The sequence below is a fragment of the Gallus gallus genome, chromosome 5 (assembly GCF_016699485.2).
Source record: "Gallus gallus isolate bGalGal1 chromosome 5, bGalGal1.mat.broiler.GRCg7b, whole genome shotgun sequence".
NCBI lineage: Eukaryota > Metazoa > Chordata > Aves > Galliformes > Phasianidae > Gallus > Gallus gallus.
In genome coordinates this window covers 54318937-54332049 of record NC_052536.1, presented here as the reverse complement: position 1 = coordinate 54332049, position 13113 = coordinate 54318937, and the positions used below count along the sequence as shown (strand labels likewise).

Below are 13113 nucleotides of genomic sequence, written 5' to 3'. Positions count from 1 at the left end.
ATCCATGGACATAGAGAGGGCCTTAAACTGCCCCTTTTTAGAGATGAGACAACAAATACACATGGAGCTCGCAGGTCTCTTTAAGTTTCAGTGCTCTTAAGGGTGGATTCCCTATAGAAGAACGTCCAAAGCATTTTGGGTGGTGAGCATCCTCGTATTTAAAGCACAGAATAAGTTTCTTTTGCAGGGGTTGGGCCGAACACCTGGGCAAGGAGTGGGTGGCTGCTGTGATGCAGGCATCGCTCCCTGCCTGCTGCCTGCAGGCTTCTTTCTCATGCTCTGCAGCTGTTGTACAGATACACGTGTGGGAAAGAAAGCGTCTACAGAGAGGCTTTTTTCCCTGAACTTTATCAGTTTTGTGCTAAACTGGACACCACATGTAATGTTTGGGTTCGGTCCAATCTAGAGCAAAACCAAGAAGTTTCTAAATCTCTGGAAAACCCTAAATTCCCCCCAGCCCTGCAGCTGTGAAGGAAAATTGCCGCCTATGTCAGCCCCACCACTACTAATGAACTGCTGGAGCACGGGGCTCCCAGAACTTCATTTTCCCAGACTTAGACCTGCCAGGAACGCTTGCCCCATGACATAGGGAAGGCACCCCTGGAAAGGCATCAAGCCTGTGGTCATCGAGTCTTTGTGAGAAAGCTCCTGATCAGCTGTATGGGAGAAACCCGTAAGTGCTGAATCTCGGCACGCTGGAGACTCAAGCCTTGTGTAAACAGCCTCAGCGCCAGCCGTGATCATTTGTTTTTGTTTCTCTATATTTGGGTTGTCTCCCCTTAGGAAAGCTTTGCTGTTAAGGAGTGCTGCTCCAGCCCATAGGGTGGGAAGGATGCTTTGTGTGGAATTCACCTCATCATGGTTCCCCCAAAAACTGTCCACCGTGCAATGGGACAGTTATCTTCTGCTGATACAGAGACCTGGAAGCAGGCAGGGACAGCAGCCTTACCGTCACCAAGGACAGGGATAAGGAGTGCCCCTTCCTCCACCCACCGCTGCCTGCCCTGGGATTTTTAGCACATTCCCTTTGATTACAAGCACACAGAAGTGCTCTGCTTTCAAGCAAGCAGCTGCAGCCACTTTCTGATAGGCAGCTGCCTTAGCTTAGAGGCTGTCAGGACGATTTGCTGTTCAATACACACCAACCTTCAGGAGGCGGTGTGGGCAGCACTGGGGTCTGTTCAGTGGAAAAGCACGGTTGTGTTGGTGGGAGAGCTGGAAAACATGCTGGAGAAGTTGAAAAATGACATCCTGCCATTTCCAACAGCATGACTGAGCTGGAGAAAGAAGTAAACACACTGAGGAGCGGCCTCAGAGCGGTGGAGACTGTAAGTATTATTTAAATCAAATATGGTCCAGCCTGGCTCCCAGCACCAGGGCATCCCTCTGCAGGGATGGTGGCAAGGGACCTCCCAGCAAAGCTACCTTACTATATTTCCTGGAGATCTTCCCTTCCTGTCCTGCACATGTCCCTGTCCCCCTAGGGCTGTTGGGGCACTGAAGCTACTGTACGTTGGTTGGGCACATGCATGGTTTATATCTGACACACCAGGGGAAGCTAAGTGTAGTGCCCATGGAGCAGGACCTGTAATGTTCTGTGGCTGTAAAACCTTAGAGGACAGGGGCTCCGGCTGGACAGTTCATCTGGAGTGGTGAAGAAGTTAAGGTATCCTTAAGGACTCTCTGTCTTGCTCATTGCTGCTTTCAGCATCTTTCCCAGAGGATTTCATCTCAAAAGCATAGCGTGGCCACGATATCATAAAATGGGGTAATCCAAGGTCTCATGCATTGCAGGAGGGAGCAGTGGTGCAGTGCAGCACTGACATGGGCACACACCCGGCAGCACTGACAGAGACCAGTGATGTTTGTGTCCCTCATCAGCCAGGGCCTGGCTAGATTTATGTTTTTGTTTTTGTTTTCCCAAAGGAGCTGGACTTCCAGAAGTCTCAAGTTCAGCAAACAGGAGACAAGTTTGTGTCTGTTGTCAGCCAGTTCATCACACTAGCCAGCTTCAGCTTCTCAGATGTTGAAGATCTTCTGGCAGAAGCAAAAGAACTGGTAAGGTCACCGATGCCCTTGAGATCTGATCTGGGCAGTGTTTCATTCCCTCCTCCTGCCTGCAGAGGAGGAACAGCCCTGACCTTCCCAGAGCATGTGCTGTGTGAGCTGACATCTCAAATAGCCCCCAAGAGATCACACATATGTGATGTAGGGTGAGTGTCCTGCCGAGACCCTGACATGAGGAATGCTCTGCGCTGCTCCTTGTGGTTTATTCAGAGTGGGTGGATGGATGGATGGCACATCCATGCCTGTCCCCAGGGCTTTATTCCTGTTCCATAACCCAATGCGCCACAGGATCACAGGTCAGGCTAACAAACATGAGACATGGTCTGCAATACCTTGAGATACCTGTCTGTCTGTTGGAAGGGCAAGGTAGGGGCTAGCCTTGGGAGAGTTGTGTCCATCAGAGGAGGGGACAGAGATTGAAGCCAACTTCAGACCTGCTTAGAGATGCTGCTTAAAAAGCTCAGTTTCCCCAGAGCAGTGCCTTAATGAGTGCTCTGCAGCCACCAACAGCCACATGACTTCTTGTGTTATCGTCCTCTCTTCCCAACAGGCTGGCTTAAATCTGAGCAAATCAGTAGCCGTTGGCTGACGTCTGTGATACCCAAGCACTCTTTGCTTCCCTTCTTTCAGGAAAGACACATACAGCTGGTTTCCATATCTTGCCAGAACTATCTTCCAGTATCTCCTCTGTGACTTGACCTTCATCTTAACTGAACTGGCAAGGAGATAGTTCAGATCAGAATCAAACACACAGAGGTCCTATCCTTATCCCATTGCATAAGCTACCTCTCCAAAGGCTGAAGTTACCAAGTGCCACCACCTCCTTCTCCCTGGTTATACTGCTGTCAATCTAACACTGTCCTCCAGTCCATCCACCTGTGCTGGGGCGTTATGAGTGACCACTGGCCTCCTGAAGCCATGCCTAAACCTTTGAAACTCTCAGTACTAATCAGGCAGATCTTGCCTGCAGTGAGTGCAGACTGTGGAGACAGTGATGTGCCCACAGCTGGATCTGGAGGAGCTCTCATTGTAGTCCTCACAACCCATTAAAACTTACTTTGAAGCAAATGCTTCCCATGGTTATTGGATAGGATAGGCTAGGGAAAGTGCACAAGCTCTTCAATTTTTAAGCACGTGTTCAAATCATGTTACCTTTTTCTCTTAGAAAAGCAGAAATATAATTATCTTATAAACTGTGAAGATAACATTTTTAGCCTTTTCTCCCACCTCAATCTCCTGAAAGGTGGCAGAAACATCAGTATCATAATGAAAATCAACAAGAATAACCTCGATGGTTTCAATTGATACAGTGGCACCTTTCAGATCCTCCCCTGCATCCTGAAATGCTAAGTCTCATAAATAAACCAAGAAAGAAAAGTGCCCTAAATGTCTTTTGAAGAGGCTGAGACACACCAGAAAATAAGACTTAATCATATTGGCAGGCTTTAAAAACGTTCCTCTCACTCCACAGAGCAGAATCAAAGCAACTAATAAATCCTGTGGCTCCTTGGGGACCAGGATGCATCGGCAGAGAGTGGGTGTCCTGTCCTGACCTTTGCTACAGCCTTATTGGACTCACTCACACTAATGGTGTACAAATAGCACAGAAGACCGGAAAACTTCCCATTTCCCTACCCAGTGCTGTGCTTGAGCCCGGGCAGAAACATCTTTTAGAAGTCTCACCAACACATTTGGTTTCAATAGCAGAGCATGTGGCAATGATAAATAATACCCCAAAAATACTTCAAAGAAAACTTAAAAGTGCGAGTTTCCCTTCCCCTGCCGTGTTTACTATTAGTTTTATGTCTTCAGTCATCAGTCCCACAATATTTTGCTTCCTTGTTTTTACTACTGCTTGGTTAATGAAGTCGAGCTGGAGGCTGAGCAGAGCCAGAGGTGCAAAGGGTTGGTGGGGTGTTTTGGGAGAGGGGGCTATGGGACCTCTCCTGGAAGGCTTACAGGGCAGCTAATGCTCAGAAAATCAGATGGCAGATAATTTATGTCATGTTTAAGCCAAGGCCTGGCTAATCAAAGCCCTGCTGTTAACTCTGTTCTCCACCACGGCCGCTCCATCAGGCCTAAGGCTTTCCACTGGGGTCTCACCAGCACGGTGTCCCCATAGCCTGACAGCCTCCTGTCTGCTCTCTCCAAAGAGCTACAAAGTTCCATGTGAGCATGGCAAAAAACTTTTTCACTTTGAGAGAGTGGCGAAGCGCTTGAAGAAGCTGCCCAGATTGGTTGTGGGTTGTGGAGTCTCCTTCTCTGAAGATGTTCAAGGCGCATGTGGATGCTTTCTTTTGGAACTTACTGTATGGAACCTGCATTAGCAGGGGGTTGGACTGGATGATTTCTAGAGGTTTCTTCCAACCCTTACAATTCTGTGCTTCTCTTCCAGTTTTCCAAGGCTGTGAAACACTTTGGAGAAGACACAGACAAAATGCAGCCCGATGAGTTCTTCGGTATCTTCGATCAGTTCCTTCAGGCTGTGACGGAGGCCAAGCAGGAGAACGAGAACATGAGGAGAAGGAAGGAGGAGGAGGAGCGCCGGGCACGCATGGAGGCACAGGTGAGCAGGCACCCACAGGTCTGTCAGCATCTGGCTGGGGACACCTGGTGGCATGGGAAGCATATGTAGGCCAGTCAGGGTGCTTCTGCAATTAGATCCCCCTGCCTTTCACTGTTGATTGCTTATTAAACTGATCACTTGGGGTTGGTGAGATCTTACATCTAAGACACTAGATATATAAAATGATATGTAACTGCATTGGAAAAGAGTTGGGCTTTGCTTTCCCAGCTCTTCTGGTGCTCTCTGGCTGCATCAGCAGATGCCCTCAGGCTTCCTAGCCCTAAAGGCTGCTCACCCCATGCCCATCCTTGGGGTGACTTTCTGTGGGTGGCCAACACTTCCCGGGGCCATGGTTCTGCCAGTAACTCTGACCAGCTCTCGCTTGCTCAGTGAGGGGTAGGAAGCTGCTGTTGTTCACAATTTGAGGCTATGGGTGCCTACCTGACAGTGAGATGTTCCCCTCTACCAGCTGAAGGAGCAGCGGGAACGGGAGCGCAAGGCGAGGAAGGCGAAGGAGAGCGGTGAGGAAGGCGGTGAGTTCGACGACCTTGTCTCAGCCCTGCGCTCGGGTGAGGTCTTTGACAAGGACCTCTCCAAGCTGAAGCGCAACCGCAAGCGCATCGCCAACCAGCTGGCTGACAGTGGCCGCGAGCGGCCCATCACCAAGCTTAACTTCTGAGCAGTGAAACAGAAGGACTACGGCGAAAACCTCGAGTTTTGAAACCCGGTTAGTGGTCTTTTTTTGAAGTGGCTAGGATTTTTTTTTCATTATACTGCCTTGTGATTCCAAGCGAAACAGTGGCACGTTCTTTCTCCCCGTGGGCGAGCGCGTGTGGTTATGCCATGAGCATGGCCGGGCCGGGTGGAGCTGTGCGTCCTGTGGGTGCTCATCCCCCCCCTCCGTCCCCTTGACAAGTGGCTCTCCCGATGCACAAGCACAATGTCATGTCCATGGAGAAAGAGAGGACTTGGGCGCAGAGACATGATCCACATTGGTGATGGAGAGCTGCTCGGCATTGCTCTCCTGACCCTGGGCGCTGCACAGGGCCATTTGCTGGAACACAAAAGAGTAAAGAGGAGAAAACCTAGTGGACTGAACTTGATGCGTTCTTTTCGTTGTCATGGTTTTTCCCCAAACATGCACTTGTGTGCTGGTCCCCAAGCTCGGTGCCACAAGCACTCCCAGCGATGCTCTTCTTCCCATTGTTTTTGGGAAATGCTCTTTTTTTCCTCTTGCCTTGCTAAGGGAAGAGTTTACCCGAGTGTGCTTCTTGCTCACGCGGCACCCAGATGTATTTATACTTTTATAACGCTTCCTGGCCCAAGGCGACGGGAAGGGTCGGTTCTCGGAGGCGACGAAGGGCATAAACTTTCGTGTTGTAATTTTTATTCTCGCTTTCTGTTCAATGGGACAAACTGTATCCTCCGTAGATGTCGGTCTGGACAGAAGGTCACTCGGTGTGCAGCGGGGCCAAGGCCAAACCTGCACCCACCTTCTTGTCCTGTTTGGGTTTGTTGTTTTTTCTTTTAATGGGCACGCAGAAGCAACGACGCCACGAAGTGCTGTCTGTTAGCAATGCTTTGCTGTTCTACCACGTCCTTGCCAATTTTTAAGCAGAACTACCTGTAAAATGTCGGTCCGGATGAAAAAAGAAAAAAAGAAAAAAAAGAAAAAAGGAAAAGAAAAAAAAAAGAATAAAAAGAATTCAGAGCTCTCAGGGAGTAATAATTTAAAGGTTTAGAAAATTAAAAAATTGGAGAATAAAAAGTAAACACATTAACATTTCTATTCTTAAATTATGCTGAGTATATAGAGGACTGTTACTTTTTGCTCTTATTTATTTGTGGTATGTTTTATAAGGAAAGGAGACGAAACCTTTTGATACCACGGATACTTTTGTGATCTTTTATTTGTTCGTTTGTTCTGTTTCCTGTGGAGAGATGAGTTTGTCCCTGTTGCACTACATACGAACACTATTTGAACTAAGGTTGGTTGTTTTTTTTTCTTCTTGGTCAGATGAATTGGTATTGCTGATGGGGTGTGGGATGTCACTTACCAATATGTACTGTATAGCAGAAGTGCTGTTTAAACTGATTTGTATAAAGATATGGTTCTAAGCACCTGAAGGCCGCCGGGTCTGCGTGCTGTGTGAAAGCTGTGAAATATCACTCTGAACGGAGTCGTCAAGAGCTGTGGTTTTACCATTTTGTTCTTTTCTTCATTGCAACTTTGGACGCACTGTAGATTTAAAAAAAAAAAAAAAAGAAAAAAAAAAAGACTTTCCAAGTAGCATAAAGCAGGTAAGCGCCAAATGAGAGTCCAGCACCTCGTATCCAAGCAGCTGTGCAACCTGCGGGTTCTGTTCATAGGTGGAGTCGAGCACTTTGCTTTCAGAAGGAGAGGGAAATAAAGACAAAAAAGTACTGATAATACTATTCCTTAACTAAAGTGCCTCTGTTTATATTTTTTATTTATGGCTGGAAAAAAAAAAAAAGAAAAGCAAACAATGGGGCTGATACAATTGAGGGAACGGACTTCGGGGGGGTGGGATTTAAAAACAAAAAAAAAGAAAAAGATAAAAAAAGGTTGAAAATAGAAACCTATGGCCTCTGATGGTTTAAGGAATGGTTGCTCACGTCGGATCTGCACAGCAGTTGGATGGGAAGGGGCGGCCACCTGCGGGGCCCCGGTGCCACATCAGGTCCTTTCCTGCCAGATTCCCTCCTGCCTTCCCAGACCTGGTTTTTGTTGTTTGGTTTTACGGCAGCCTCGTGGTTGGGCTGAGTTTTTGCCATGTCTTTGTTTTTCTTTTCCCTCCCAGAAAAGAACAAAAGATCTCTATATAAATAACTGCAAAGGCTGTGTGCAGGTAATTCCACGTGCCATTGTCGAAAACTACTTTTAGATCGGTGCTGGTGTAAGTAGCCACTCTTTTCTCTTGGCTGTGTATTTTAAAGACAGTTTGGTTTGGTTTGTTTTTTTTTTAATAATGCCAAAAAAAGGAAAAAAAAAAATCCATAACAATTTGTAAACTGAAGTATATGTCTTGGACTTTATTAGCTTCGTAGTGACCAAGGTAGTGTGTTAGGTGCAAGAATGTTATTAGTCGTAGCTAGCAGGAAATGCTGTGTAATGTCATGAGACTGTACATTTTCTAAGATGGCAATATGCAATAAAGAAAAGCGATTCCGGTGAGTGTGCAGCGCGGAGCCACCAGTCATTGTGCAACGCAGCACCCGCAGCAGCCGCCGCGTGTCTGTCGGCGGGAGGAAAATGGGATGTTTGGGATTTGGGGGCCAAATGGGCACCTTTGTGCCCTGTGCTGAGACGTACAGCATCCTCTGCACGTGGAGCGGACAAAAATGGCACACTTGAATTTCCTCCGATGCAGTGGAAGAGGGATAATTGTTATTCTGTCCATCATCATAGAATCAGACAGCCACAAGTGCTGACGTGGGGCTTCCCTGCAGCGTGCTGCTCTACCCGAGTAACAGGTTGGTGCACAGGGCACGCACACGTGGGCAGTGCATGAGCAGGAGAGAAACGAGTTCAGAGTGCTTTTGTGGGTGATCAGCTGCTATAAGTGCACCTCCACCACGTGGGAGATGGTGAGCCTCGGGGCAGCGCATCACCCAGTATTCTGTGCATGGCTGTGTTGGGGAGCACAGAGAAATGCAACCTGGTTATTCCAGTGCTTTTCCCCCAATGCTGTGTTGCTGTCAGGTAAGCAAATTCCACCTGGGTGTTTGGGAGGGAATGGCTGGTGAAGGATTTAAGAGAAATCTACTGAGTGCTTTTGTGAGCATCCATCACACTGAGGGGTTTTAACCTGTAGGACTGAGCTGAGGGTTCTGCTTCTCATAGCACAGGCAGCTCCCTGTGTGCAGGAGCAGTGGTGGGACGTGGTTAGAGGGCATGGGTGATGGGTTGACGGTTAGGCTTGATGGACGTTTAGTGGTCTTTTCCAACCTTTATGAATCTGTGACTCTCACCCTGCTGCCTTAACCAAGGCCTGCTCCAGCCCTTATAAGAAACAGGAATATGCCCACAGTGCTGGACATTCCCCCTCCTGGTCTGCACTCAGCAAGCTGAGCATCATCTCCCCAAATGACCTCCCCAAAATCACACTTTGTCACAACACTGTCTGGGCTCACCTGGCTGCAGCTCCCTGCTTTCCCATGGTTTATAAAAGCAAGAGGATCATAAAATGAAGTATTCTCAGTTTCTGCCAATGCCTGGAGGATTCCAGTGCCAGACAGAGCTCTTGATCTCATGAGCAGAAGCTTTTCTGCTGCTTGTTAGCAGAAGGGCTGTGCTAGCTGCTCAGATCTCTGCTGGCATCTGCTGGAGCCACACACTAACACCAGTGTGAAAGAAGTGGAGATGTCGGATCTCGCTCCTGTTCTGCTGATCATTGTCAACTGTTGAAGCCCTTTAGGCTGCCACTTACAAACAGATCGTTTGTAGTTTGTAAACTGTACACAAAGCAGCCACTTTGAACCAAGCCTCACCTGGGTACTAGGGAGGGATGAAGGTTATGACTTAGATGAATCTGATTGCCTCAATGGCAAAATTGCCAGACTCCATCCCAACGGTACCTTTAGAAACACTCCTCACTCCTAAAGACTTAATGCTTCCCTTCTGAGAAGTAACTCATAAGCTTTATCAGCAGCTCCTATAGCACTGCCAAACAGCATGGCTCTCTTAGAGCATGACATGCAGAGACTGTGTGTGGCCAAATCCCCAGCGCCTCACTTCAGCCCAGCAAAGGGAGATCTGAGTGTGGCTGAGAGCTTCCACTGCACCACTGCTGAGAGGCAGCGACCCACAGCACAGCTGGGAGCCAGCGACACACTCTGGCAGGCAGCCTGCAAGCTTGGCTTGTGCCTTCTGTGCTTCTCTTGCTCTCTCCTGTTTGTGGTTTAAGACACTTTGCCCTTTAGTTGTGTTTTTTAAAGCACGCTTTGAAAAGAGGGGCTGTTAGAGACACGTGTAGTTGAATGGCTGGCACAGAGCAGGCCCTGCTTAGCAGAGCTGCAGCATGTTCACTGCAGAAAGGCTCTGGTCAAGAGTCTTCCCTTGCTGCACGCCAAGTTAAGTGTTTAACAGAAGAGGGCTGTTTGGGAAGCTCAAAGAGCACAGACAGCTGTCCCCGTTCAGCTCTGTGCATTGTTAATGCACAGCCACTGGCAAGTACTTGTTAAAAACAAGTGGAGATTGGTGCTGGAAGAGGCTGGGGAGGTGGCTGGGACCACCTTTTGTAGGGCTTTTACCAGCGAGATCAATGCAGCCTTAAGACTGAATGACACCTAAGACTAATGACTACGGAGTCTGGACAGATTTCCTGATGGCCTTTAAGGGTCTCTTCCAGCTCAAACGATTCTGTGATTCTGTCCCAAGGGTCACATCTTTCCCTCGTGGACTTCAGGAGCATCACAGAATAACAGTAATTCTTACAGCATGAAAAATGGCTGCATAGAATGATAGACTGATTGAATCCTTAAGGCTGGGAAAGACCACCCTGCTCATCTTGTCCAACCACTGACTTCAGAACACCCAACTTCACAACATGAGGTCTCTGTCTACAACCATTCAGAGGCAGTTTTTTTACAGCAGCTCCCTTCTGAAGGCTGTGCTGAGAATGATGCCAGGCTGAGACGCTGTCATCTCCTGCATAAAAGATAATTTATTTCTTATCTCACTTGCAAAATAATGGTGGTATGTTCACTTGAGTCACAGTCAGGTGAAAAAGCCACAGAACAGCAGCACTGTATTTTTGAAGACCATACAAGCAAAATACTGCCTGCCTCTCACATTTAATTTAAGACAATCTCAGTTTCTGAGTTTGAATACTGATTAAGGCGTTAGGACTCTGAGCCTGTGGGCAAAAACATCATACAGATAAACTCACATGAATTTGCGCTTTGCAATAGCACTTCCATTTCCTGGTGTTACCTTCATTTTATCTAGTGGCAAACAAACAGAGCTGGCTTTTGAGTATCACATTCCATTAACAGACCCTTGCCATTGATACTACAGTATCTGTTCTCTGCATATGCACATCTTCACATGCTTAAGCAGAGCAAGAACGCATGGCACTGCTGTGCCTCTCCCTTCAGACACATTGTTCTCGCATGGCTCCTCTAAGTGCAGTTAAATAATTGGAGATGTGAGACACGTCTGCTCAGCTCACAGAGTACACCTTGTGCCCATGTGATACAACACACTACACCCACTCCTTTTCCTCTATCTGCAGAGCTCTCCGTTTCCCACACTCACAGTATTTTATACTGACTGTACCTGTAAATAAAAGGCTGCTGAAATTCTGACACATTTCATCTTCCTTTCCCTCCCTCGCAGCATCACACATCTTCCTTCTCCACAGGCACTTGTCACAACAATCACTGCTTTGTTTAGCTTAGAAGTTTAAATAATCATCATCTTTGCAGATCACTTTTTAGCCTGTCCCATACCCCACGACGTTCTGTGCTGCCACATACAATGGGTTAAAGCAACATTTTCCTGCCATGATGAGGTTTTCACAGTGTGGTGTTCTCTGAGCGTCCTCCAGCTGGTTCAGCTCTCAGTGGCTGTGTTGGCACTTAGCAAACAGCTCACACAGTCGGCCGGCTCAGGCTGTTTGTGTGTCTGCTCCGCAGCTCCAGTTTGGCACCTCCTGCAGGACTCAACCACTCATGCGGTCAAACTCTTGATGCTCAGTGGCCATCACCGCTGCACCAAGCCTGATGAAAGGGGCACATCCTTTCCCTGGGATCTCTCTATGCTCACAGAGCGGGTCGCCAAACCAGAGCTTGCATGATGGAGAAGAAATCACACTATGGCTCATGCAGGCCCACCTCCCCGATTTCCAAGAGATCCATGGCTATCGCTGCTTCCTCACAGAGATGGCCCCAGGGTCCGATGCTGCTATCCCAGCCCTCAACCCCATCAGAGGCTGGTGTTGACGGTGTCTACTCTGCCCTGCAAAGCAGCCTCGGAGGCGGTGTCGGGCTGCCCATCCCGACAGAAGAGCACGGCCGGGTTCTTGCAGGCCCACATGGCCACCTCTCCTCCACTCGCCGGGCTGGATGAGGATGGGGCGCTCCCCGGGGGCCCACTGTGCCGGTTGACGTAGCGCTCCCGCACGCGCTCGGCCCGACTGCGGGGCTCCGGCCTGCGGCCTGGGGCTGAGAGGTAGGCGGCCACGTTGTTCCTAGTCCTGTAGCCGCCCTCGCGGCTGCGTCGCAGCAGCACGGAGATGTTGGGGTTGCGGGCGGCGTAGATGAGCGGGTTGATGGCCCCGTTGGCCCAGGCCATTCCGCTGGCCACCGCATCCATGGTGGGCGAGAAGGGCAGGCGGCCGGCGGCGGCGGCCAGCCCCAGAACGCAGTAAGGCCCCCAGCAGCAGATGATGGAGACGATCATGATGAGGACGGTGGTGGCCGTGCGCATCTCCCCGTAGGCCCGCAGCAGGTTCCCGTAGGTGGCCAGGGGCCTCACGCGGCTCTCGGCCAACCGCACCGCCCGGCAGATGTTGTAGTGGCAGAAGCACATGAGGGCGAAGGGCAGGAGGTAGCAGAGCACGATGAGCGCCGCGCCGTAGGGCGGGCCCAGCCGCGATGAGCCCCATGGCAGCACGTAGACGCAGCGGTACGCTCCGTGCCGGGCCTCCCGCCGGCCTTCGCCCGCCAGCCCGTACCAGGGCCCGGCCAGGCCCAGCGCCGCCAGCCAGACGGCGGCCAGCAGCTGCGCGGCACGGCGGCGGCCCATCTTGTGCCGGGGCTGGCGGACGATGGCGCAGTAGCGGTCGAAGGAGAGCAGGGCCATGGTGAGGGTGGCGGCGATGCCCAGCCCGGCGTGCAGCGCTGCACTGGCGAGGCACAGGCGATGGCCGAAGAGCCACGCGCCGGGCGGGCGGCCCAGCAGGCTGAGGAAGGCCAGGGGCAGGCAGAGCAGCGCGCCCAGCAGCTCCGACAGCGACAGCGACAGCACGAAGGCGTTGGTGACCGTGCGGAGCTGCCGGTGCCGGGCGATCACCAGCACCACCGCGCCGTTGCCCAGCGCTGACAGGGCGAAGATGAGCAGCAGAGCCAGCGCCTGCGAGGCCAGAGCCGCCGCCGACCAGCCCGGCCCCGCCGCCGCCGCCGCCGCCGCCCCCGTGCCGCTCTCGTTGCCGCCGCCGCCGCCGCCGCCGGAGAGGTTTCCCGGCACGGCCGCCGCCGGCTCCATGCGCAGCCCCACGGCCCGGCCCGCGCCGCGCCCGCCCCGCGCTGCCGCCGCTGACGTCGCCCCGCCGCCGTCGCCCGGGGAACCGCCCCGCCGCCCGCACGGCCCCGCGGGGCGGGAACAGCCGCGGCGCGGTGCCCCCTCAGCGCCCGGCGCCTCTGCGCGGCCGCCGTTTTCCCCTCACGTCGCCTCCCTGCTCACAGAGGTTCTATGGCGACCTCTCTTCCCCCACAGCCCCATTCTCCTCACAGAC

At 51.0% G+C, this 13113-nt stretch overlaps 2 protein-coding genes across 7 annotated transcripts in view; one reads left to right on the top strand and one right to left on the bottom strand.

The window, feature by feature from the left end:
• DAAM1 (dishevelled associated activator of morphogenesis 1) overlaps nt 1-7836 on the top strand; it is an 80921-nt gene extending 73085 nt beyond the window's left edge. For all 6 annotated transcript variants that reach the window (NM_001322368.2, XM_046941859.1, XM_046941857.1 and 3 more), the window contains 4 exons: nt 1268-1328; nt 1927-2058; nt 4463-4633; nt 5103-7836. In NM_001322368.2, coding sequence (NP_001309297.1) covers nt 1268-1328; nt 1927-2058; nt 4463-4633; nt 5103-5312 — 574 coding nt within the window. In that variant the 3' untranslated portion in view covers nt 5313-7836. The remainder of the gene's footprint in view (nt 1-1267; nt 1329-1926; nt 2059-4462; nt 4634-5102) is intronic.
• A 2466-nt stretch (nt 7837-10302) lies between these two features.
• On the bottom strand, nt 10303-12941 carry GPR135 (G protein-coupled receptor 135). Its single transcript, XM_004936538.5, has one exon. The coding sequence runs from the start codon at nt 12861-12863 to the stop codon at nt 11583-11585; it is 1281 nt and encodes a 426-aa protein (XP_004936595.3). The 5' UTR covers nt 12864-12941; the 3' UTR covers nt 10303-11582.
• Between the last annotated feature and the right edge of the window lie 172 nt (nt 12942-13113).